This window comes from Marmota marmota, unplaced genomic scaffold (assembly GCF_001458135.2).
Source record: "Marmota marmota marmota unplaced genomic scaffold, marMar, whole genome shotgun sequence".
NCBI classification, from domain to species: Eukaryota; Metazoa; Chordata; class Mammalia; order Rodentia; family Sciuridae; genus Marmota; species Marmota marmota.
Genome location: NW_026000221.1, coordinates 20,968,347 through 20,993,706, shown reverse-complemented (window position 1 = coordinate 20,993,706; position 25,360 = coordinate 20,968,347). Strand labels below are relative to the sequence as shown.

At 44.6% G+C, this 25,360-nt stretch overlaps 2 protein-coding genes across 6 annotated transcripts in view; one reads left to right on the top strand and one right to left on the bottom strand.

Moving 5' to 3' along the window:
• The window catches only part of Ciapin1 (cytokine induced apoptosis inhibitor 1), a 24,730-nt gene extending 6,000 nt beyond the window's left edge, over positions 1 to 18,730 (bottom strand). The window contains exons 1-6 of one of the 5 annotated variants that reach the window (XM_048792135.1): positions 18,719 to 18,730; positions 10,341 to 10,472; positions 4,787 to 4,969; positions 4,181 to 4,333; positions 2,974 to 3,050; positions 989 to 1,154 (exon numbers count right to left, since the gene is read on the bottom strand). In XM_048792135.1, coding sequence (XP_048648092.1) covers positions 989 to 1,154; positions 2,974 to 3,050; positions 4,181 to 4,333; positions 4,787 to 4,943 — 553 coding nt within the window. In that variant the 5' untranslated portion in view covers positions 4,944 to 4,969; positions 10,341 to 10,472; positions 18,719 to 18,730. Of the gene's footprint in view, positions 1 to 988; positions 1,155 to 2,973; positions 3,051 to 4,180; positions 4,334 to 4,786; positions 4,973 to 10,340; positions 10,558 to 18,718 lie in introns of those variants that run through there. The other 4 variants (XM_048792136.1, XM_048792137.1, XM_015488674.2 and 1 more) reach the window with 4 other exon arrangements.
• Positions 10,551 to 25,360, top strand: Coq9 (coenzyme Q9). The gene is made up of 8 exons (XM_015488477.2): positions 10,551 to 10,687; positions 12,236 to 12,404; positions 13,947 to 14,082; positions 20,865 to 21,007; positions 21,289 to 21,373; positions 22,762 to 22,987; positions 24,249 to 24,361; positions 24,608 to 25,360. The coding sequence occupies exons 1-8, from the start codon at positions 10,612 to 10,614 to the stop codon at positions 24,641 to 24,643; spliced, it is 984 nt and encodes a 327-aa protein (XP_015343963.1). The 5' UTR covers positions 10,551 to 10,611; the 3' UTR covers positions 24,644 to 25,360.

The following is a 25,360-nucleotide window of genomic DNA, read 5'->3' as shown; positions in this document are numbered from 1 at the left end:
GAAAATATGCACTAGAGCTATTGGTGGCAAGCTATCACAGTTGGCAGACACCCCTCACACCTCCTGATTCTCTGTCTAGGTCAGAAGAAGGCAAGGAAGGGCTGAGAGGCCTAAGGCCTGGGACTGAGTGGGGGAAAATCTCAGAAAGGCTTTTAGGGCAAGCGTACTCCCCAGGGATTGATGTTACAATGAGGTGCTCAGACTTTCCATCGTCTAATTGTGCCCACCCATTAGAACTATGAATCCAAAAGTCAGATTCCAAAGGATTTCCTAAGATTTAGACTAGGCAGTCAAAAGTGTGCTACACGGATGTGCCAGTAAATACCGACCAAATTTTGTATTTCTCATAGCTGGGACAGAAACTCAGACATTGAAAATAATGACAGGGCTGGATATGGTGACACATGCCAGCAATTTGGGAAGCTGAGGCAGGAAGATTACAAATTTAAGGCCAGCCTCAGCAATTTGGCAAAACACTCAGCAACTTAGAGCCTCTTTCAAAATAAAAAAAGGGCTGAGACTGTAGCTCAGCGGTGACGCACCCCTGGGTTCAATCCACAGCACCAAAAAAAAAAAAGGTATTATAGGACCCTCAAAGTAGAAAAGCTGACTTAATAGGCATACAAAAAAGGCTGTGGGAACAGAAACTGGGTATCATATCTCTGTTGCTATTGCCATGAGGAGAAATAGCATACCCCATATCTCTGGGGCCTAAAAAGACTTCACTGACTAGCTATGTGACTCCAGCCTCCGGAATGAGGAAGCCTCAATGTCCTCTGTGCAGAAGGGGCTGAGCTAGACAATATTTATGTATTATATCAGGTCTGTATCCTGATACACCCAGAATAGAAATATTTGAGCATTCTGTGCTCTGGAAATGACAAAAATTAAAGGAATAATCTTCTAAAAATATTTAGATCGCTCACCCAATTTCTAACATGTTTCCCTGCCCCAGTCACACAGAAGAATGTACCCAGGCCAGACTTACCCAAAGGAGACTTTTTGGTGGTAGAAAGTTTAAGCTGACTGGAAGAACCCACTTCAAAGTTTGGCTTTTTGCCTGTGATCTGAACAGAGAGCAGGCTCTCACTGCTGCAGCCCAGATGTTCCTGGATAGACTGCTTCTCCTCAGGGCTCAAGGACTCCCGCTGCAGCTGGAATTCAAGATATCAAAGGAATTAGTCCACACACTTTCTATCAAACGTTTTACTATGTTCATCCACACAGGGTTAAACACTCGTCCTGTGTATTAAGTATATAATAGCAGAAGGGAACATCAATCTTTTTTTTTTTGTACTGAGAACTGAATCCAGAGGCTTTTAACCACTGAGCCACATTCCCAGACCTTTTAACTTATTTTTTATTTTGAGACTTGGTCTAAGTTGCTTAGGGCCTCAATAAGCTGATGAGGCTTACCTAGAACTTGTGATCCTCCTGCCTCAGCCTCTTGAGTGGTAGGGATTACAGGCATGGCCCACTATGCCTAGCCTAACGTCACTTTTCATGACACATTCAGGTTCACTGATCAGAACCCTAAACTATAGTTTTGTTGGCATGTTTGCTTTGAGAGTCTACCTTTGGAAAGTTTTAAAGTACTTATGAAAATTAGGTTCAAGGCATTATGCTAGTCTTTGTGTTTAATAATTATGATTACAAAGATGAATTATCAAGAGCTTTGTAATGTTTTGAACAACCAATAAAAAATAAAAATTAAAAACAAAAAAAAAAAACAAAGATGAATTAGACACGGTCCTGCTGAATAACAGAGAAGCCTATTCACAGTGAAGATAGTAGAAATTTATATCCTAAAAGAGAAAGGGGAGGGCTGGGGCTGTAGCTCAGTGGTAGAGCGCCTGCCTCACACATGTGAGGCACTGGGTTCGATCCTCAGCAACACATAAAAATAAATAAATAAAGATATTGTGTCCATCTACAACTAAAAAAAAATATTAAAAAAAAAAGAAGAAAAGAGGAAAGGAATCCTTTCTATATTTTTTGAGAAGTACAGCAGATAGTAAAGGTAGGAAAAAATGGGCCAGGGTGCCAGCTCTAGGTCCACTAATTTTTGAATGGTTAAATCATAGTCCATCTGTGGCATGGAGTACTGTTATATCATTCACAAAAATAAGAGAAAACATACTAAGGTGAATAAGTGTCAAAAATATTTAAAGATGGGAAAAATATAGTGACTAAACTACACTGACATACATCATTTACATAAAAAGGAAGTTTATGCATATGGTAGTAAGTACAAAAGAGAAATTCTGAACAGATGCACAAAATGCTTCCTCTGAGGAGGGAGGGAGTGTGAGCAATGACTGGTATTTCACTTTCAAATTTTATATTTTTCAGTATAAACTGAATCTTTATGAACATTCATTATTTTAAAATCAAACATGGAAAATCTTAAAAGGAAAAATAAGCAAGTATGGCAAAACAATCTAAGGCCTATAAGAAATCAGCTATAAGCTAGCACAGGATAACATTTACCTCTCCCACACCCAAGACCATGTTGGCATCAGAGAGGAGTGTGGAAATATAAACACCCCTGCTGCACAGGAACATCTCTGCTGAGTGGTCTCAAACATGATATTCCCTCAACTCTTACCAGCCTGACAGAGTGGTGGCAGGCTGTCTAGAAGACAGCGTTTCACCCAGGCCTAGGATTTGTGTCCACTGAGAGATGGATCTGAAGCAGCAGGTCACCTTCTCTCCTCACCACACTGCTACCACCACCAAATAGTTCCTGGGCGACCAGAACAAGTGGTCCCCATGGGTCCTACTGAGTCTCTTCAAAGAGCTCTGCTGCCTGCCGTTTCTCCTTTAGGCAGCACATATCTCCACCCATGGAAAGGCTGAACTCGTTTCTTCATTCCCTGAAATACTGACCCCTGATTATTCTAACAAGCAGGCTCAATGTGGCCACCCAAGGTTTAAATTCATAGCAAATAAGGTTGTCTACACAATGCATACCTCTTTTACTTCCACAAGACCAGAGAGAGTGAGAGCTGAACACAGTTTAGACGTTGTCTTCACTTTGCTATCTTTATCTGCCAAGAGGAAATCCCCAGTTAATAGGTCAGAGCAGGAAAAATACTAGAGGCTCTCCCCATGCAAGTCAGCAGGCCCAGCCCCAGAGTCCAAGGTGTACAGAGTGCAGTAACAGCATTTTAATTTAAAAATTAAAGTTCTGTCATAAACACTATATTTAGTCATCCAGCAAAGAATGTCTGCTAGTTCCATAAAAGTAATGGATACTTTTATACATTTCCAAATCCTTTCATTTCTATTATTTTATTTGATTAAGTAAATCCTCACATTTTGATTGAAAGACCAGGGGAAAATGCTAAAAATCAGATACATAATTAAAGGTCTCTGACAGCTACGCCCCTGAGCAAAAAGGAGGTTTTTATTTCTTGGACACTGCCATTAATTTCACATGACTCAAATCTACCTCACCACTCTCAGACTTCCAGTTGTTATTCTAATAACTTTGTATTTTGAAATAACAATAATAATAAAAAAAATAATAAAATATATTAAATTTGGGCTGGGGACATGGCTCAGTTGTGGAATGCTTGCCTAGCAAGTGTAAGACCCTGGGTTTAATTTTTCTAGGGGGAAAAATGTTCAGGGAGGTTTGTGGACCCCTTTATCTCATCTCGTGCAGGCTAACATTTCTCAAAATATGAAGAAATCCTTCCTTACCTACAGGAAACCACATGCACTTTCTCCCTCCCTGGAAAACTGAGATGTGCTCTCTGTGCTATAATTTGCTATTTCAAGAATATTAATAGAAATATACAGACTTTTGAGACTGACTTTTCCTCTCTGCACACTTCTCTTGAGCCACACAAACTGACACACAGATCAGTCAACTCCTTTTTATTGTGCTCTTTTCCACACTACAGACATACCAAAGTTTGACCTTTCACCTGCTGAATGACCCATCCATTTGTAGGTGGTAGTTAAGTTTCCTTCTGTTTTATTACCAACTGGGTCAGCCAAAGTTTGGAATTTCTTTGATCTATTTCCTCAGTCTTTATCAATAATTTATCCCTGATGAGAGGCTGTGCGACAAGAATACTGATCTCCAAAATGGCATCTCTTGTTCAGAAAGACTTAGCAAGCATGCCCATCAACCCGCCCACTCTAGTTTTTCAAGTGAAGATTTCCTTACCTACAGCTGTCTCTACTGGTTCTTTCAGGAAAAGACATCCTCCAGGCCTAAGGATCCGGGCCATCTCAGCCAAAACCTCAGCACTGTGCAGAGTCACACTTCCTGGGACTACACCTGACAAGATAACGTCAAAGCTGGATTCCTTGTGGGCAGCTGAAAAGAAGGAAGATAGTCAGCCATCACCTGAGACCCTGAAGCAGCCTCCCAACCCCTCCCAAGCCCCCACAGAAGCTCCGCCTCCTGCCCAGGCCAGTGAAACCCTACCGGTCTAGTGAGCACAATTAAACCACCATCACTAGCAAAGCAGGCATGAGGCTCTGCCTGCTCTCCTCCAGACTCAGTAATTTCATATTCTTTCATGTGCTCAGAAAGTAAAAAGTAAAAAAAAAAAAAAAAAAGTGGAACAGCTACTAAGGAAAAAGAACACATAAAAATCAACTATACTCCTAAGGCTACTACATATCTCAAGGGAAAAACAAAAAGGTGATTGGCCACTACTTTCATGTACTACCCCAAACAAAAAACTTGGATGTCACAGAACTGCAGACATGTAGCACTCCCGTGGAAACTCCTGGAAGCCCTGAAGTCAGCAGACTACATACTTACACTGCAACAGCTGGCTCATGTTCTCCACCGACACTTGGCCTTTGTCACCAGTTAACACTTGAAGTTTATCCACCAGATCTTTCAGAGCCTCCACAGGGGATGACTTATCCCAGACCACTGCCACAGCCTGGCCAGCTGAGATCCCAAAATCGGCCATTCCTCATGTGTTGACAGACCTAAAAGCTACTGGCCAAGAGAGAATCAGGACTGAGCAGAGACAGCAGTGCAATTTAACCCAAACGCCATTAGAATGGCAACCTACTCCCAACCTCCCACCCAGGAACACTGACATCATCAGAAAGCTTATTGTAGATTCTGGAGTTGAATAAATGAACCCATGGCCTCAAGGCTTCCTAATCCCTTTATTCTCCAACAAGGCAGGAGGTGGGAACCCTGATGTGGCAGAGTCAAGAAAAGGGGATTAGATTCAAGTAAGAAGTTGGCAGCAGGAAGATTATTTCTTTTTTGAGATAACTCAGCAAGAAGAGACTATAAAACACAAAGGGCATTAATTAGGCAGAAGTGTGACTCAGCAAGGAAGGCAAAAAAATGGAGATATAACTCAACCACAGCTTACTATTTCTAAAAAAGAGAATACACTAAATTTTACAAATTAAATAACCGATATTTTCTTTTTCATCAAAGTATAAAAATTCAATTCATTCATATCTATAAAATCAATGGTATCAACTATGTCTTTAACATTTAATATTGCCAGACTATTCAAAACACTACATATATTATCTCAGCTGACCTCAGAACAGCCTTAAACTGATACTGTTGCCAAAAGCTCAATCATTGTCCCTGATGCCAATTCAATAACGAGGACATGGTTTTGAGAAAAAGGAAAAAGAATGTTTATTGCTTTGCTAGCAAAGGAGAAACAAAGGGACTCCTGTCCCAGAAGCTGTGATTCTGCCCATCAGCAGGAACAGGGGGCTTTTAAAGAGGTGACTCAAAGGCTACATGCCAGTGTTCTCTGTCTGGAGTGTAATTCACTTGTTAATTTGGGAGACAGTCATTTCTGAGGTCTTCTGGTACCATCCCCAAAGTCTGGATTTCTTCATTTCTATGGTGAGTGTGTGCTCAAGGACAGATAACTGCCTGGGATGGGGGAAGAAAAATAATCCTATTTCCCCTGAGATTAGGGAGGAGCAGGGGAAAAGGAAGAGAAAGTAACACATCCTTTTTTAAAAATAAGCTGCAGTGGCAGAGCAGCAGGGGTTATATTAAAAGCATAAACTGGATCACTGTTACAATACTGCTATCATTTTAGAGAGAGGGAACTGAGGCAGGTAACTATGTACAATTCACACAACCAGTAAGCATTAGGTGGATAAAGTAAGGGCTGGAATTTCCTGTACTTTAACTATGGAAATTTCTCTCCAAGGGTCAACTTTCTCCTCCATTTGATATGCAGATAAGTATATACAGTGCTTACAATGAAAATAGGTCAAGAGCTGAGTTGCTGCTCAGCTCCTCCTTACTTAAACATTAATGCCACTAAATTTGACTTAAAATAGCTCAAATAAATGAAACAGAATAGGTGGTAGAAGGTCAAGCATGGATTAATCTTATGTGGAACACTTCTGGCTTCTGCAGAAGTGGTTGACTCAGAGACAATTATGTCACCACGGACATTCTGGGGATGAATTTAAGCCCTGTCCACTACACTATTCCTTCTTTAAAAATGTGTACTTCAGGGGGCTGGAGTTGTGGCTTGGTGGTAGAGCACTTGCCTAGCATGTGAGGCCCTGGGTTCGATTCTCAGCACCACATATAAATAAATGAATAAAATAAAGGTCCATCAACATCTAAAAAAATATTTTAAAAAATAAATAAAAAAATAAAAGTGTGTACTTCAAATGATAGTCTCCTAGCCAAGCACAATGGCACATGCCTATAATCCCAGTAACTCTGGAGGCTGAGCACACAAGTTCAAGGTCAGCCTGTGTGATGTAGTGAGAATTTAAAATAAGAAATAAAAAAGGACCAGAAATGATAAACACCCCTGGGTTCAATCCCCAGTACCAAGAAAAAAAAAAAAAAAAAAAAAAGGCATAAAAAACCCAACAGTGTCTACAAATCATGTTAACCAGAGTTCCTCCCTAAACACTATAGAGCTTTGATGTTATTACTCATTTCAGAAATGAGTTATTAAAGGTTTTAATTTCTAGAGCAAAATCAACACTGCTTAGCCTGCTGGATTCAGGCTCTTCATAATCTGGCTCTACCATTCCAAAAGTTTGCATTTTCTCTCTATTGTGCCTTTTATGGTGTTTTCATGTGAACACCAACCCTTTGTTATCCTGATCTGATTATAAACCCCAGTCAGTAAAAGGATGCCAAGTGTCAGACAGGCAGGATTCCTTAGTCATTTAATTTCAGCTTTTAAATCCCTAAAAAGAATACCAGAGAGAACTAAAATGTTTAAGCTTTTAATTGTCACATGATGTTGAAGAAGAGTTCTTGCAAAATCTTTATGGTAACTTAGGATCAGTTTCACACTTAAGAACCAGCCAGGGGCTGGGCATGGTGGCACACGCCTGTAATCCCAGTCACTTGGGAGGCAAGGGCTGGGGATGTGGCTCAGTGGTTAAGTACTCCTAGGTTCAATTCTCAGTAACAACAACAACAACAAAAGAACCAGTAAGGGAGAGTGGTTGGGAGTGGTTGGGAATGAAGCTCAGTAATAGAGCACTTGCCTAGCATGTGCAAGGTCCAGATTTTGATTACTGGCAAAAACCAAAACAAGACAAAAAAAGAACCAGTGAGAGAAGACAAGAATACAAATTGCTGGGCAGTTAAGTTATAAGAAATATGGGCTGGGGATGTAGCTCAGTTGGTAGAGTGCTTGCTTTGCACGCACACAAGGTCCTGGGTTGGATCCCCAGCACCATAAAGGAAAAAAAAAAAAAAAAAAAGAAATAAAGGACCTGGGGTTCTATCTACACTGGGTCTTATCAGGTACATGGCCATGGGTAAGTTACTAGCCTTCCTGAGTTTATCTCTCATCAATAAAGAACAGTAACTTCTATTTTGCAAGGCTGCTATGGGAAATAAGGAAACAATATGCAAAGTTCTCACCAGGGTCTGGTATACAGAGTTCAATAAAATAATGTTCTAAGCTGGGCACTGCATGCCTGTAATCACAGTGGCTCAAGAGGCTGAGGGAGAAGGATCGCAAGTTCAAAGCCAGCCTCAAAAACTTAGCGAGGCCCTAAGCAACCCAGCAAGACTCTGTCTCTAAATAAAATATTAAAAAGGGGCTGGGAATGTGGCTCAGTGGTACCTGGGTCCAATCCCTGGTACCAAAAAAAAAAAAAAAAAAAAAAAAGAAAAGAAAAAAGTTCTAAGTACGTTAGGCTCCCACTCCTGTGGCTTAGTTCATTTGCCTTTGCTTTAGATAGTCCTATAAAACCTTTTTCTTCCTCCTTGGCCATACTTGCTAGGACTCCTCAGGGAACTATGTGAAGCTTATTTTTCATGGTTAGTATGAGAGTTACACTTCATGACATCTTAGTATCCTTGTGGGACTGTCAGTAAGTTAGAAAAATGTAAATATCTTGCTTTCCATATCTCCCAAAACAGTCTTACAGCAAAAGGGAGATCATAAAATACATTTATTAAATATTAACAAATAGGCATAGATCCTACTTTCAGTTGGTGTTTTCTGCATAAAATAGGAGACTGTGTTCTTTTATATATCTAAAAACCAGAAGTGTGATACTTTTCCTCATAAGCTTTGTGTTACTGTTGTGAATTTATCTTTATATATGTAAAAAAAAAAAAAGATAAGGAAAAAAAATTCAGTCAACATACTTAGGAGCTGACTCAGGGCCCATTTCATAACTAAAGAAGTGGAATAGAAGTCATTGTCACATCATTGACCTTGCTTATTAGATACCTCTCCAAATGACTGCTGACACACATATCCAGGGCTTTACTAAAACGGCAGGAAATAAAAGCAAACGTCTGAGAACATACTTGCTTATTTTTACACTATCCAAATCTTGAGGCATTTGGACCCTCTTAAGAAGGATTACATGCCTGTAATCTCAGAGGCTAGAGAGGAGAAATCTCAAGCTCAAAACCAGCCTCAACAACTTGGTGAAGCCCTGAGGAATTCAGCGAGACCTGATCTCAAAAATAAAATATTAAAAAAGGGCTGGGGATGTGGCTCAGTGCTTAAACGCCCCTGGGTTCAATCCCTAGCATGCATAAATTACTTAAATAAATAAAGCCAAAAAAAGAAGGAAATAAAGAAAACAAAGCCCAGCAGAGCACAGGCCTACAGTCCCATCCACCTGGAGACTGAGGTAAATAGGATCACTTGCGTCTATTAGTTCTAGACCAGACTCGGCAACATAGTGGGACCCACAGAGCAAAATATAAACAAAAAGAAACAAAGCCTCAGAGAGAGATCAGTATTCCTTTACCTAAATTTAGAGATATGGATCTAAAATTTGTAGAATTTTGGCCCAGGGGTCTCATCCCCTTCCCCCATCAACCATGCAGGGGAGAGCAAGATATTAAAAAAAAAAAAAAACCTAGTTGCTGGGTGTGTACATACAACTTTTTAAATTTGGGGGGTACTTCGGACTGAACCCAGTGGCCCTTTGCCACTGAGCTACACCCTGAATCCTTTAATTTTTGATAGAGGGCCTTGCTAAATTGCTGAGGCTGGTATGGAACTTGAGATTTCCTGCATCAACCTCCCCAGTCGCTGGGATTACACGCCTGTGCCAAGGGCCGAGCAAAACACAATTTAAGCAGATTAAAAAAAAAAAAAAAAAAAAATGGGGCCTAATCTACAAACACAAAATTTACATAATTGCATGCTCCTATAATTACCCCTAACCAAAAATCATTTACTTCTTCCTATTAGCCTACCCTTATGATTCCCCACTGAGGTGCTCTGCATTTACATTTTTTAATGACAACACTGTGACCTCCTCGAGCCATCAGGCCATTGCCTGGCCAGTTAGTAATTCCAGAAGCAACACAATCAACTTCTCCCAAACTTGCAGATCCTACAAGCCACCCTCGGCACTTGGTAAAGCAAGACTGCCGCCTAGACACCATAACAACTCTCGAGGACCAAGACTGGGGTGTTCGTTTTAACAAGCATCCTAGAAGATTCGTCCTATCTGGCAAGTTTGAGGAAGACTCAATATCTTGAGAGGTTCAGACAAATCACAGGTTCAAATTTCATCTGTTGGCTTATGGAGCCCCAAGCTTTCGCGCTCCGCTGCCTGGCACCTTCAGAGACGCAAACTTCGGAGAAATGGGACCCAAGGTCACAACAGTTGGCTAAGAGGTAGAACCGGGTCTCAGACTCCGTCTCCCCGCCCGAGCTCAGGTCCTTCCCACCTCAGCGATCAGTGCCCGGGGGCGGCTGAGCGACAAACGAGGCAACCCAGGAAGGACAGGGAGCCACAGCGTCAAGAGCCCAGGCCAGTAGGTCCGGGACCGGGCTCGGCCCCCTGCTTCCCAAGGCATAAGCCCGCCGCCGCCGGGGTTCTCCACGGGGCGGCCTTGGCTACATTCCTACCTAGGCACGAGGCTGGAAATAGGAAATGGGAGGATGTGGGTCATGGAGGTGGCGGGAGAGGCCGTTGGAGAATGTCGGGCGTTCAGGTTGCTCCGAGTGCGCTCACCTACAGCTAGGGCTGGCTCCCCAGCTCTCCGCGCTCGCCGGCTCCGGGTCTCGTGCTTCTCGCGAGAGGGGGAGGCTCCGCGGTGTCAAGAGGGCAGAGCGGCTGCGCAGCCGACCTGGCGTTTCCCTTTACGTCAAGTCGTCGGCGTGCGTGCCCGCTCCCAAGATGGCGGCGGCGGCGGCAGCGTCGGGTGTGCTGGGCAAGGCAGGCTGGAGGTTCCTACAGCTGCGGTGCCTGCCCGGTGAGGGAGCGGCCGAGCCCGGGAGCGGGGAAGAACTGGGATGGGGAGTGAGGTCGGCTTGGCCTGGGTGGGGGGCGGAAGAGGCCGTCGTGGCGGCCCGCGAGCAAGGTGAGATGAAGGACATCGGCGCGGAGTCGCCAGCTTTTCCGAGCTTGAACGGTCCTTTTAACCGCTTCGGTCTCCAGTTTGCAGCTGTTAGGGGCGCGAGCCCCGGGGCAGGGACTGTCACTCCCATTTCACGGAGTTCGCGGAGCCTCTGAGGGTTGAGTGAGTCCAGATCACGCCGCTCGTCTGTTGCAGAACTGTCAGCCGCGGACCCATTCCCAAGTCCATTGCCTTTGATCCCAAGACCGGATCACTTGAGGGACAGTTGGACCGAGAGCGTCCAGTCTGTTGCTTTCTAAAAGTCAGTCATTTCCCCAGCACTTCACTAATTCTGTGACATTCTCTTTACCACCTTTGCCGCTATGTGCACAGTATTTTATTTCTACATCTGAGTATCCTAAAAATAGACATTTACTTTATATCACTGTCATAAATGGAAAACTGATATCATTTGCCACAAATAGAACATAGTATGGATTGACCCATTAACATAAATATATAGCTAATGAAATATTCTTTGGCATTTCACCTAAAATTTTCTCATGAGCTGCAGTAATTCCCGACATATTTTGGAATCTTCCTCTTTTTCAAAGTTTTATGGATACTTCTGTTTATCCACTAAGATATATATATGAATGAGGGAGAGATACTGATTCTGTTTCTTTTGAATTCATTGTTCCCTGAATTCTATAGATTTTTTTAATGAGTGCCTTTTTGTCATTTTTATACAAATTTCTAGTAATATGTTTAGTAAAAGTAATGCCTATGACCTACCCTTAAGATATTTATCCAAAAGAATTGAAAGCATGTGTGTACAAAAAGGTTTGTACAAGTATATGCATAATCATTTAATCATAACAGTCAAAATTTGAATCATCCCAGGTATCCATCAACAAAACAATAGTGATTTGGAGGGGTTTTTTTGGTCTCCATTTCCCAGGCTGGCCTCAAACTGGTAATCCTCTTGCCCCAGCCTCCTTAGTGGCTAGAATTACGGACTTGTGCCATGCACCAGTGGCTTGATAGAGTTTGCTAATGTGATAATACTAGGCAATAACAACCGAAAGATCTGTCAAAGATAAACAAAGCCAGACACTAATTAAAGGATTTGGGACAGATTTTAATCAATAACAACTTTGCAGAAAGGAAAATTTTGGAATCTGTCCAGTGAGGTGAAATGGTTTGCCATTACCACACAGCTGACAAATGCAGATACAGGCCCAGAAGCCAGGTAGGATTTTCCTCCTGGCTCACTGTTTTTGCCAACACATCATGTCGCAAGGTTCCATTTTACCCAAGATTTTTGCGTGTGATCCAACACTTGGATAAGTGGTTGTCGAGGTGTTTCTGCCCTATATTTCCTCAACCCCATTCTTTTAGCATCTCTAGGTTTCAAAGGGTCTTCTTTGATGCAAGATCCTGACAGCCCAGTTTCTGTTTCAGTGTCCCGCTGCCGAACACTCCTGGTGCCACGTGCCTTCCATGCTTCAGCTTTGGGGTTCAGGTCTTCCGAGGAGCAGAAGCAACAGCCTCCCCCATCTTTTTCTCAGCAGCATTCTGAGCCACCAGGGGCACAAAAACCCGATGTAGAGTCTCCTCGCATACCTCCCAGGTAGGCACCAGAACCCACCTGTCTGTGGCTACCTTGCCTGCTTGGTTCTATCTGTCCCTTCCTGGCTCAGGCTCCTGTCCATCCCCCTCCTCACCTTCTATCAGCTGTCTTTGAAAAGAACCTATTGTTTTTATAAAGATGGTGCCCGTGCTTTCTAAAACATCTGAACAATACAGAGAAGTTGCAAAAATTACCTGAAACCCCACATAGAGATAACCCTGCTGACATTTTTGCCTTCAGGTATTTCTCTAAGCATGTTTCTTAAATCTGTGTATATAATAAATGATTGATTTCATTCTATATGCTATTCAGAACCTGTTTTTTCACTCCACAGTAACTTTTTTTTTTTTGGTACTGGGGATTGAATCCCGAGGCACTTAACCACTGAGTCACACCCCCAGCCCTTTTTTTATATTTTATTTAGAGACAGGGTCTTACTGAGTTGCTTAGGACCCCACTAAATTGCTGAGGCTGGCTTTGAACTCAACAGTCCTCTTGCCTCAGCCTCCCAAGCTGCTGGGATTACAGGTGTGCGCCACCATGCCCAGCTCAACAGTACACTTTTAATAACCCCTCACAGTTTATTTTAGTGATTGTATAACATTCCAGGAAGGAATGGGCCAAAATCTATTTAACCTGTCCTAAATTGATGACTATTTAGGTTTCCTTTAGTTATATGAAAGATTATGTGATAAACTGTGTCAACTTTCCTTAAAGATGGGAGCACTGAGTCAAAAGAGATTTACATTTAAGTCTTCTTACATATGTGAGGCCAAATTACCTTTCAAAAAGATAATAATGATTTACCTTTCCACTAGATTTGATTTTTCTTCCTAATCCTACCATTGAAAATCGAATGTTCCTCGATGTGAAGTTAGAGTGTTCTTCTTCATCTTTTTCTGGTTTCCTAATGAAAATCTTTTCATTTCAATTCAACAAATATTTTTTTGAGAATCTACCATGTGTCAGCCCTATGAATGATACACTATTGTCTCTACCTTATGGGGGCACGGAGTTACAGTCTGCTGCAAATACTGGGAACAAAACTCTGAGCTCAGTGTGCTGAGGGCTGGAAACAGGGAAGCTCAGGGTGCTGTGGGAACGTTGCCTTCGTGTCACGAGACCTCAACTCACTTGGTTCCTTTTCTTTGGCTGTGTGTCAGGGGAAGGATGATGGGATTTTTACTGTGCTGGCAGTGCGACATTCATGCTAACAGAAGTAAATGTCCGGGCTGGGGATGTGGCTCAAGCGGTAGCGCGCTCGCCTGGCATGCGTGCGGCCCGGGTTCGATCCTCAGCACCACATACATACAAAGATGTTGTGTCTGCAGAAAACTAAAAAATAAATAAATAAATATTAAAAAAAAAAATTATCAGCCGTATTTAGTAAATAAATCTTCAAAAAAAAAAAAAAGAAGTAAATGTCCTGCCAGCATGTGCTTAGAGGAGACCCAGAGCCTATGGCTTCTGGTCAGGCCCATTTTGCACTCCAGGCGATAGAGAGTGAAATAAAGTGTGCTGGGCACTGTTCCCACATTTCAGGTACACTGACCAGAGCGGGGAGGAGGAGGAGGACCACGAGAGTGAGGAGCAATTGCAGGACCGCATCCTGACGGCAGCCCTGGAGTTTGTGCCTGCCCATGGGTGGACTGCAGAAGCTATTGCAGAAGGAGCCCAGGTGTGTATAGGTGAGGGCGGGGCAGCCTGACCCAGATCAGCCAGGAGGAGTCCCTCAAGGCGACAGAGGGCTTCATGCCCTCTACCAGCCCAACTTGGAGCCTCTCACAGGTAAAGACTGTCTAGGTTTGGGGGTTTGTTTCCCAACAGGGTGGATACGGCTTTATTTTTAATTATAAAAAGAGTAGCAGGCTGGGCACAGGCCTGTAATCCCAAGTCTGAAGGCTGAGGCAGGAGGATTGCAAGTTTGATGTTAGCCTCAGCAATTTACCAAGGCTATAAGCAACGTAGGGAGACCCTGTCTCAAAATAAAAAAATAAAAAGGGCTGGGGATTTTGTAGCTCAGTGGTAAAGCAACCCCTGGGTTATTGAACCAAAAAGGAAAAAAAAAAGAAATCATCCACCCAGAATTCAATCACAAAAATAATACGTGGCATTATGGTCTAAGGTAGCTGGCTAAGCAGGCATTATCTGTGATCAAAATTACCACATTTCACTGATTCTAAGATGCCATTGTTTGTAAGAAGCACCATTTTTAATGTATCAATAAAAAATAAAAATGCTGTTATTAAACTGACACAAAGTTATAATTTAGATCTGGAATGTCCCCCAAAGGCTTATGTGTTGAAGGCTTGATCCCCAGTACAGCAATGTTCAGATCTGGGGCTTTTGGGGAGTGATTGGATCATGAAGGCTGGTTTCACCAATGAATTCATAATTAACAGGCTGTTGGGAGGTAATGGAGACTGGTGGAGGTGGGGCCTAATCGGAGGAAGGGGTCACTGATGGAATATGTTGTCCCTACACCTTCCTCACTCTCTGCTTCCTGGCTGCCCAGAGGTGAGCAGCTTTCCTCTGCCATGCCCTTGGGCCATGATATTTCTGCCTTACCACAGGCCTAAAAGCCATGGAGCCAGCCAGTCATGCACGGAAACCTCTGAAACTAGGAGCCCAAATAAACCTGTCCTCCTTTAAGTTGTTATTCTCAGGTATTTTGTCACAGTAACAGGAAGCTGACTAACACATCATCAATTCTGTGATTCACACTGATTTTTTTTATTAACAGAAAATATATGTGCATCTTAGAATTAATAAGATATGGTGTCAACCCCCAGGAGGGAACCACTGTGAAAACCAGATTTCTTTCAGTAGGTCTAACAGCATTTACTCATGCATTGAAATAGACTACCTCTAGTAGTCTATTTTTAGTTTAGGCCATGTGTGCAGAATCATCTAGCAAAGCCAGATACTATCCTATGCAGGGCCTCTTGGATGATGGGCAAGTTTGCTGCTTTACTTAGATCTGTTGTTTCTTGTCTATCACTCTCTCAGAAGAGAACATTTGGTAATAGAAATCATGTAAGTAGAATTTGTAAACTCAGATTCCACCATATGCCCATTGTGAGGCACTAAGTTGGATCCTCAAAACCACATAAAAATAAATTAACGAAATAAAGATATTGTTCCATGTATAACTAAAAAATATTTTAAAAATTACATGTAATGTTTAGATTCATTGCTGCATATCCATACATGCACATGATACAGTGATATAATTTGACTAATGTCACTCCCTAGGATTTCCCCTTTCCCTTCCCCTCCTCTCCCTCTCTGGCCCCTTTCCTCTACTCTATTGGTCTCCCTTTGATTTTCAAGAAACACACCCACACATACCTTTCTTTTCCTTTTTCCTAACTTCCTCATATGAGAGGAAATGTACAACCCTTGGCTTTCTCTTAACATAATATTCCCAACTTACATCCATTTTCTGCAAATGACATAATTTCATTCTTCCTTATGGCTGAATAAAACTCCATTGTGTGTGTGTGTGTGTGTGTGTGTGTGTATCACATTTTCTTTATCAATTCATCCATTGAGGGACACCTAGGCTGGTTCCATAGTTTGGCTGTTGTGAATTATGCTGCTGTAAATATAGGCATGCATGTATCACTATAGTGTGTTGACTTTACTTCTTCAGGATAAAGACTCAGGAGTGGTATAGCTGGGTCATATGGTGGTTCTTTGTGTGGTCTTTTAAGGAGCCTCCATATTGATTTCTAGATTGTACATTGTACTAATGTACAATCCCACCAGTGTAAAAGGGTTCCTTTTTCTCTATATCCTCACCATTTATTATTGCTTGTATTCTTGATGACTGCCATTTTTACTGGAGATGAAGTCTCAGTGTAGTTTTGATTTGCATTTCCCTAATTGCTAATGATGTTGAACATTTTTTCATGTATTTTTGGCTATCTATAGTTCTTCATTTGAGAAGTGTCTAAGTTTACGTGCCAATTTATTAATTGGGTTATTTGTTTTGTTTTTATTATTTTTTTGATGTTTTTTTGAATTTTTAAAAATGTTTTCAAAGTTGTCAATGGACTTTATTTTATTTATTTACATGTGGTGCTGAGAATCAAACCCAGTGCCTTACACATGCCAGGCAAGTGCTCTACCACCGAGCCCCAGCCCTAGCCCCTGTTTTTTGAATTCTTTATATATTCTGGATATTAATGCTCTGTCTGAAGAGTCACTAGCAGAGATTTTCTCCCATTCTGTAGATTCTTTCTTCACATTCTTGTTTCCTTTGCTGTGCAGAAGCTTTTTAATTTGATGCCATTGTATTTATTAATTCTTGCTTTTAGGAGTCCTATTGAGAAAGCTATTGCCTGTGCCTATATTTTGGAGCTTTGAACCCCGTGTTTTCTTCTAGGAGTTGCACAGTGTCTAGACTAATTCCTAGGTCTTTGATCCATTTTGAGTTGGCTTTTGTGTAGGGTGAGAGATAAGGATCTAGTCTTATTCTTCTACGTATGGATAATCAGTTTCCCCAGCACCATTTGTTTAAAAAGCTGTCTTTCCTCCAACATGTTTTTGGCACCTTAATCAAGGATCAGATGACTGTAGGTGTGCGGGTTTATCTCTGTGTCTTTTATTCTGTCTCATTGGTCTGTGTGTCTGTTTTATGCCAATACCAAACAATTTTTGTTACAATAGCTCTGTAGTATAATTTGAAATCAAGTATGGCAATTTTGGTTTTGGGGTTTTTTTTCCCTAGTTCTATGAAGCATGTTATTAATTCATTGTGAAAACTTTGAAAAGTACAAACAGATATAAAAAAAAGAATTTGAAAATAAAGCACCTGTGATCACACCAGAGAGCCTCTTTTCAGTATTTCAATTCCTGTTCTTTTTTGTTGTTGTGTTGTACTGGGGGTTGAACTCAGGGGCACTCAACCCCTGAGTCACATCCCCAGCCCTATTATTTTGTATTTTTATTTAGAGACAGGGTCTCACTGAGTTGCTTAGTGCCTTGCTGTTGCTGAGGCTGGCTTTGAACTCAAGATCCTCCTGCCTCAGCCTCCAGAGCCACTGGGATCATAGGCATGTGCCACTGTGCCCAGCTCAATGCCTATTCTTTCAATTTAAAAAAAAGAACTTTATTAATCATTATTTATTGAGCAAGTAGTGTGCATTAGGCACTCTATTAGGGACATGACAGTGGTCACAGTGGACAAAGTCTCTGCCTGTGGAGTTTCCAAGTCTGTGACATTAAGCAAATAGACACAGTGTAGACTTATGAAATATGACAAGTGCTGCCAAGAAGAGGTGCTATTGGGACATGCAGTTGAAGACTCTGAAAGGATCTTGTGTTGATGAGCAAGTAGACTTTCTCTGGTTTTGGAGGGGGATGGGGATGGCTAAGTCCAGATAGGGAAACTGCATGTGCAACGTGAGGAGAAGAACACTGCCGTAGAAGGGCCTGAGGAAACCAGCGAGGAGCGAAGGAGGTGCCTGGAGGAGTAGGACTGAGGAAGGCCCATGGGGGCCAGGTCAGGCAAGGCTGCGAGGTCGCGTTAAGGAGCTTTTACTCTAAGAACAGTTGAAGATGTGAGGTCACATTGGCAATTCAGAATATCGCTGGGTAGAAATGGATTGGAGGCAGAGAGAATCAGTCCTTGGAGTCTGCAGCTAGTCATCCACAAGAGATGAAGTGACCCAGTTTAGAGCACTGGCAGTGAAGGGGAGACCAGTGGGTGGGTGTGGTGGTAGACTGGACATGGGAGGGAGTGACAGGATGGTGGTACCAGTGTTGTCATGCATGGGTGCACGGTGGTGTGGCTTCTGAGAGGAGAACCAGTGGCAGAGGGCCAGGTTTGGGGAAGGACCATACAGTCTTGATCTGTGCTAAGTGTGACAGGTCTTTTGTCTTTTGAATTTGCTTGGAGGAGGCACGGAGCCCTGGCACTGGAGGAGCTAGCTGGACTAGAGGTGGGCCTTCAGGCATGGCTGGCATGTGTATGTCATGATTAAATTGTGCAAGTGAACGAGATTGTCCAAGGCAAGGGAGTAATGTGATGAGAGAGAGGACCAAAGACCTTCAAGGAAATCTGACATGACAGAGGAGAGTGGGACAGAGCGAGCCGCTTAAGTACTGGTTAGAGTGTCCTGGCTGTGGGAGGCAGAGCAGGAGAGGGTAGACTGAGCCACAAAACTTTGGTTGCTTCAGTGGCAACTGTCACTGGGTGAAGACCTGGGTCAGAAACCAGCTGGGATGGGTTGATAAGGTGAGGAAGTAGCAAAGCATTTGGCCGGGCAGGGGGATGGAGTGGAAGTTTGAGCCTGACTGGACCCCACAGGAAGAGCACAGAAACAGGTAAGGGGGAAGGGAGAAGATGGGCAAAATCCAAAGCAGCAGATGCCTCCAAGGCAAGGACTTGACCTCTGGAAAACAGAAGGACTGACCGTGAATGTGTGAGCACAGAGCTGGAAAAGACAGCTGCAGGCTTGGTTTCTAGAACACTAAGGGGGTTCCCAGAGGATGGCCCCTGTTTTCTCTGTGAAGTAGGCGTAGCTGCATCTTGAACCTGAGGTGAGGAAAGAGTGGGAGGAGGCAGAGGTTTGAGGGTAGAGAAGGTTTAAAAGAAAGTGATGGAATAAAGTAGAAGAAAGAAATGTAACAGGTCGTGTGGAAACAGCAGATTATGCTGAATATTCTAGGTAACTCTTCTGTGCATCTTCTTTTTTAGTGGCCGCAGAGTACCTACTGAATTTACTCGACTTCAGTTGTCAAACATTTGGGTATTTCCGATTTTTTAGTATTGTAAACTTATTTATACAACATAGTACATTTCTGATTAGTTTCCTTAGGACAAATTTCAGGTGGAGTTGCTTTTTCAGGGAATATATTGCTCAGAATTCAGTTAGGAGACCATAACTTGCCAGTTATTGGAATAGAATTTAATAGAAAGAGTTGTTAACTAGTATCAGTAACCAGGTAATGGAAAGGATAGAAAGAAGGGTATCATGGAGGTGGCAGCCGCAGGAAGCAACTTCATCCGGCTGAGGAAACAAAAGGAAGAGTTGGAATTATTGAAAAGAGGAGATTGAAGGAGAGTTCCCACGTGGGAGGAATCTCGGGCCTCTGAGGAGGCGCTGCTTAGCTGGCACAGGTGTCTCTGTGCTTGGGGGGAGGGTCCTTGGGGACTGCCACCTGAGTTGGGAGGACAGGACGAGGATGTGGCTTGATGAAGCTTGTTCTGCACATGCTGGAAAACTGCACACCAGGCTCGGCAGTTGTGTTGCTGCTCCTGGAGGGAATTACTGCTTCCAGGCTGAAGGGCTTCCCTGGGGTGCTGCTCCTGGGAACCTCAAGCAACAGGAAGCAGACAAGAAATGTGTTTGCAGAGTGCCAGCCCCACAGTGCAGGAGCCAGCAGGGATGTCACATGTGGCCCACGCTCACACCCTGTTGGAGACAGAGCAGCCTCGTGTGTCAGAGCTTCACGCTCTATGAAGAGGGAGTGACAGTGGTGCCCAGCTGATAGAGCTGCTGTGCAGGGGCAGAGACCACGTAATGTGCTCAGGGTGTCCCTGGCAGGTGGCGTGCATGAAGTCACCATCAGCATCGAGGCTGCTGTCAGACTGTCCTCTATGGAGTCTGTGCACTCCTCCAAAAGAGAGTGCTAACTCCTCCCAACAGTAGGAATTCATATTTAATATATTTGTGTTCTTTTCCTGCCATCTGTCCCTGCTGCTGTCAGTGTTCTGCTTTCAGTAGATGCTCAATTATTGCTGTAGATCAGGAATAACAAAATTTCTGTGGTTTTGTTAACTTCTTGACAACTCATTATGAAAAAATTTGTTTTAAACCATTGACCGCTCCAATTTCCAGCAGATACAGGAAATCAAAAGAGGGGTCAGGAAGGGAGGAATGAGTGCCCTTCCCAGACCCCCTGGAGGTATTAGGGCTCTAGGTTTCAACGGCCAGACCAGAGCTCGACTCTGACTCTGACTGACTTATGACCGACTTATGACTCTGACTGACTTAAGCTGGAGAGGATGTTTTGGCTCATTTTAATACAGAATAGTCTGAAAGTAGCCCTGGCCAGTGTTCTTTTTGCTTTCCTCTCTGAGCTGCCTTCCCAGCAGGGGCCACCCATGCAAGAGTAAAGGTGGTGCAGAAGGTCAGCAGGAAGAGTACCTTCCCTCAGTACTAGGGAGAGTGCTATGGTGGACCCAGGACCTGCATGTAGTGCTGTGCCCATCCCTATGCTGGTCAGTGAACTCTGGTCATCCAACATGTGCTTGTCCACCAAGGGGCTCGGTGGACAGTGGAGAGACAGGTGGTGATGAGTTTCACCAAAATCACAGGGACCTGGGGCGAGGAATGTGGAGTCTCACTGAAAGTCAAGGCCTTGCTTCTGGAGAGGCATTAGAGATGCACAGGCGATGAATGTCTGCCACACCTGCCCACCTCTCTGTGTTCTCTCTCCCCTCTGTAGTCTCTGGGTCTGTCCAGTGCAGCAGCCAGCATGTTTGGGAACGATGGCAGTGAGCTGATATTGCACTTTGTCACCCAATGCAACACTCGGCTCGCCCACATACTAGAAGAGGAGCAGAAGTTGGTGCAGCTGGGCCAGGCAGAGTAAGTCCTTTGGCTTTGTTGTTCAGAGTGGCAGCTAAGGATGGGGACTCGGGCCCTACCACCTGTCCCCGGAAGCCAGCCCAAGCAGAGCCAAAAGAGGGTAGCACCAACGGCCCTGCTGCTTGGAGGGAACTAAAACCCAGTAGCGTGTCTCTTGACAGCTTTAGCCAGGCCAGCATCAGGAGCTGGTGGGACCCTCCTCCCCAGGGCTGAATAAGCAGTGTAGGGCCAAGTTCCGGCCTCTGAACTGGAAACACACTGTTTTCTTTTCCCTCTTCCAGGAAGAGGAAGACAGACCAGTTCCTGAGGGACGCAGTGGAAACCAGACTGAGAATGCTGATCCCGTACATTGAGCACTGGCCCCGGGTACAGAGTCCACATCCAGGCCCCAGAGCACAATAATACTTAACATTCTCAGTACCTTTCACTCAGAGGACTTGCATATTATTGAGAAGTTAGCTCACTAATCTCCATAAAGCCAGGAACGCTTACTACACTCAGTAAAGCTAGGTTCAAGCTTGGGAGTGCCCACAAGAACGACTCTGAGCCGTTTCTCTCTCAGTCTTGGACATGTGAGTGGCCTAGATCACATCCTGGGGTGGGGGGGAGGGGTCCCAGCAGCTGAGTGAGCCACCAGATCTTTGTGAGGAAGACCCCATGGAAGAGGTTAGGAGAGTCAGGGATTTTTCAGCCGTCTTCACTTTAATAATAGCCCTGTTGTGCTTAACATCTCAAGGACTGGAACTTCTTGTCCAATTGCCAATGCTTGGGAAAGGGCTTTTGTCCCCTTTTCTGAAGTTTCCTTTTTCTTCTGTTTCAAAGCATGTCACAGTGTGGGCCATTCTCTGAGTTAAGAAAATGCAGTCAAAGTACCTTAGAAATGAGAGGGATTTAAACGTCCAGTGTCCTCAGTCCAGCTGGAAGACTATTGAACACGTAATTTCCATAAGCCTTGTGAGCACCTATGGTGCTTCTGACCTCAAGCTGGGTGTGAAGGGGTCACAGCCTGGGGTCATCCCGCCCCCTGCAGGTGAAGCTGTGGAAGTGTGAGGGCCTGGCCTCAGCTGCCTTCCAGATTGAGCACAGCTTTTCCTCCAGGGCTGCTTAGCTAAGAGAAAACTTCCCAGCCCATCCGAGACCTCTGTCATCAGACCACAGCCAGTGGGTTTTAGAGTTGATAAAGAGGCAGGACCTTGTCCAGTTAGGCCAGGAGGAGCTGAAGTCTGCTAATGGCCAGGTCCCTGGTTTGTGCCATCACTGGTATAAGTTGAAGGGTTTTTGCTTTCAGGAGACCGAAGGCAGCTTGAGTTAAGCAGACGAGCTGGGGAGGATTCCTGGTGATGCTGCCGGGGGGCACTGAGGGCCGGATGTTGCTGGGCGCTGGGGTCAGCCCGGCATGTCCTGGAAACCACCCCAAACTCTCCTGCTTTTTACCCTCGCTCCCCTCTGCTCTAACTCTTTGTGACAGAATGAGGTCCCCTCTCCCATCCTTGCTCTCAGGACTCAGAGAGACCAGTCTAGACCCTTTGGCTGTTTGCAGTCCCAATTACAAATATTAGGGATGGAGAATCTATTTTTGTCCAAGTTAGGACAAAAACATGCCCCAGGCTCCCAGCTTTAGTCAGGGTTGGTAACTGCCAGGAGCTCCCACCGCTGGGTGGAGAGGGCAGATCTCAGAGAACCAGAGCTGGGCCGACCCCCTATATATTCTGTAGCCGCCTGTGCAGTACCTATTCCTGTTACTCTCTCCTCAGGCCCTCAGCATCCTCCTGCTCCCTCACAACATCCCACCCAGCCTGAGCCTGCTGACCAGCATGGTAGATGACATGTGGCATTATGCTGGGGACCAGTCTACTGATGTGAGTTTTCTGCAGGCCCACAGGACACTAGGAGAGGGTTGGGGAAAGCACTTCTTAAAAGTTGGTGAAATATCTTTGATCACAAGTCTCTTCAGGGGGCCTGCAAGAGTCATTCCCATCTGAGGTATGAAGAGGATCCCTCAATAAGCCAGAGTGGGATGTAGGTCATCTTCATTCAGGGACCAGCATTCTAGTCACAAGCCGGTGCTTATTCCTTCCCAGGCACGGTGGTGGTGCAAGACCTCAGGAGGCCTCGGGATTGGGAGGCCCTTTATTAGTCATGCTCCCTCCCTCTCCTGAGATGTAGATTCTGCAGCAGAGTTCTTCAGCGTCTGTCGTTGCTGAGACTGATTTTGAAAAAAGGAGGTGCCATGTAGACACCATTGCCTTAAAGAGAAACTCTCCCTGCCACCCATCTTGACCTGCTTTGCTAAGAGATCAATAATTCCTTTTAAAGAGGTACCAGGGAAGAATCTGACTTGTTAATGCTACTGTATTTCTGGTGGGAAATTAAAAAATCAAAGTACACCTTCATAAAATAAATTAAAATGTGATGATACTTTGTGGAATCCAGAATGAGGAGGCCCACAGATCCCACAGATCCTCCCACCACACTTATAACAAAGTGCTTTAATCAACATCTTCATGTGGGAATATACCACCAACAGAGAGGGTAGGAACATGAAATTAGAAAGCAAAGAAATTAAAGGAATAAAACACCAAGCAGCTGAGCTGGTCCTCTGGAGAGTGGTTTGCCAGGACCAACACAAGTCACCAGAGACCTGAATGCTCACCTTTCCCAGGTGTCGTAACCTGTCCCTGATCTGCCCCAGCCTCACTGGACTGACAACACACTAGGGTTTGGTCATAACTGGTTGCAGAGCCTCCCCAGGACTCTAAGATGCCCTAAGACTTAGTCTTTTCCCCAGCAGTTCTAAAATGGACTGGATGTAGTCAGATCACCTGAGATGTTTATTAGACATCCTGGCTCCTACCCCTTAATTCAGATTCACTGACTCAAAACTCTTAAGAGGTTGGGGCCAGGAGCTCACATTTTTAATCCCCCAGACAATTCTGATGTGCAGCCACATTGGGGACACTATTGTTGTCCAGAGGACCATGTGTATCTGTGAGGGAAAGAAGTCAGGAGAGAGTGCGGGAGTCAGCAAGGCCTTGGATAGGAATACCTTGACCGCCGCAGCCCACAAAAGCAGTGGTGACTCTCTTTCCCGGGGGGGGGGGGGGNTTCCCAGGGAGCCTGGCTGAGCATCTCTCTTATACTAGCCTGCCCTGAGGAGCTGTGCTTTGCCCATTTGTAACTGTGTTGTCCATAGACTCTTCCTCCAGTGCACAGTGCAGGGGGTCACAGGCTTCCTGATCAGTCCCATCTGTCCCACCTTTGAGTTCATGTTGGGGCTTAAGGGCAACTGACTCCTTCCAGGTGAAGTCCACTGGAGAAGCGCTGGTGCAGGGCCTCATGGGTGCAGCAGTGACGGTGAGCACAGCCCAGCTTATCCCATCTACCCCTCTGATACTTACGTGTCGCCCCACATGGTTTCGTAGTCTTAAGACTAAGAAGACTGGCAGCCCTAGTCTTGATCCCAAATGCCCCTTTTTACTCCCGGTGTGTGTCAAGAGCCCGTTTCAGAGCCAGGCCTGCCACCTGGAAAACGCCAGTCTTCCCCTCTGGAGTCCTGGAGGAGGGAAGGACCTCACCACTCTGTTTCCATCCCTGTATCAGCTCAAGAACTTGACAGGCCTAAACCAGCGCCGGTGAAAGGAAGGGGTGAACCCTGAGTGCCTGGAAGAAAAGGAGCAGGTAGATTTAAAGGGTTTTAACAAGTAAGGAGTGCAACCCCTGGGACAGGGTGTTACCAAGAACACGGGAGGACTCGAGTCACTACAGCAGCTACCTGGAAACCAGGGCACTTGGTGATATAGTTGTGACGTGGGATGCGGCCACTGCTTCAGTTCCTGATCCCAGGCCTGGCCTTCTGATGCCTTTCTGCATTACAACTGCGTGACTGGAAAACAAGACTCACCCAAGCTTTCAAGCCACAGAAACTCTGCATGTCCCTGTCATGGTGTCCCAGTCACCTTGGTCCTGTCTTAACCTTCCTAGGAATGTTCTGTGGCGCTCCCAAGTCAGAAACAAAGTCTACCACCAGGTGGCAGCTCAGCCCCAGTGTGACACAGGCACGAGTGACCCAGGTGTTCCTTTGCTGTCCTGAGAGCGGCTCCTGTGGGTCCATTCAAAAACCATACCCAACACCAGCTACTGGGGATGCAGAGATGAAGAGCTCTCACCCACTGTAACTACACTGTTTCACCTGAGACAGTGCCTGCTGGGTGGTGGCGCTCAGCCTGGCCAGAAGTGTGATACAGTGTGTCACATTACACCAGGGGTGGCCAGTGGTGTCACCTTACACCAGCATGCATTGCAGCATTATTAGTGTATTTAGAATCTGTAAAAATAATAAATACGTTTGAAGCA

Excerpts from the sequence above, each read along its gene's own strand:
- Coq9 (XM_015488477.2), top strand. The coding sequence starts at position 10,612 with ATGGCGGCGGCGGCGGCAGCGTCGGGTGTGCTGGGCAAGGCAGGCTGG. Across the intron at positions 21,008-21,288 it reads GTGCAGCTGGGCCAGGCAGA|GAAGAGGAAGACAGACCAGT; the intron begins GTAAGTCCTTTG and ends TCCCTCTTCCAG. Across the intron at positions 24,362-24,607 it reads TCATGGGTGCAGCAGTGACG|CTCAAGAACTTGACAGGCCT; the intron begins GTGAGCACAGCC and ends TCCCTGTATCAG.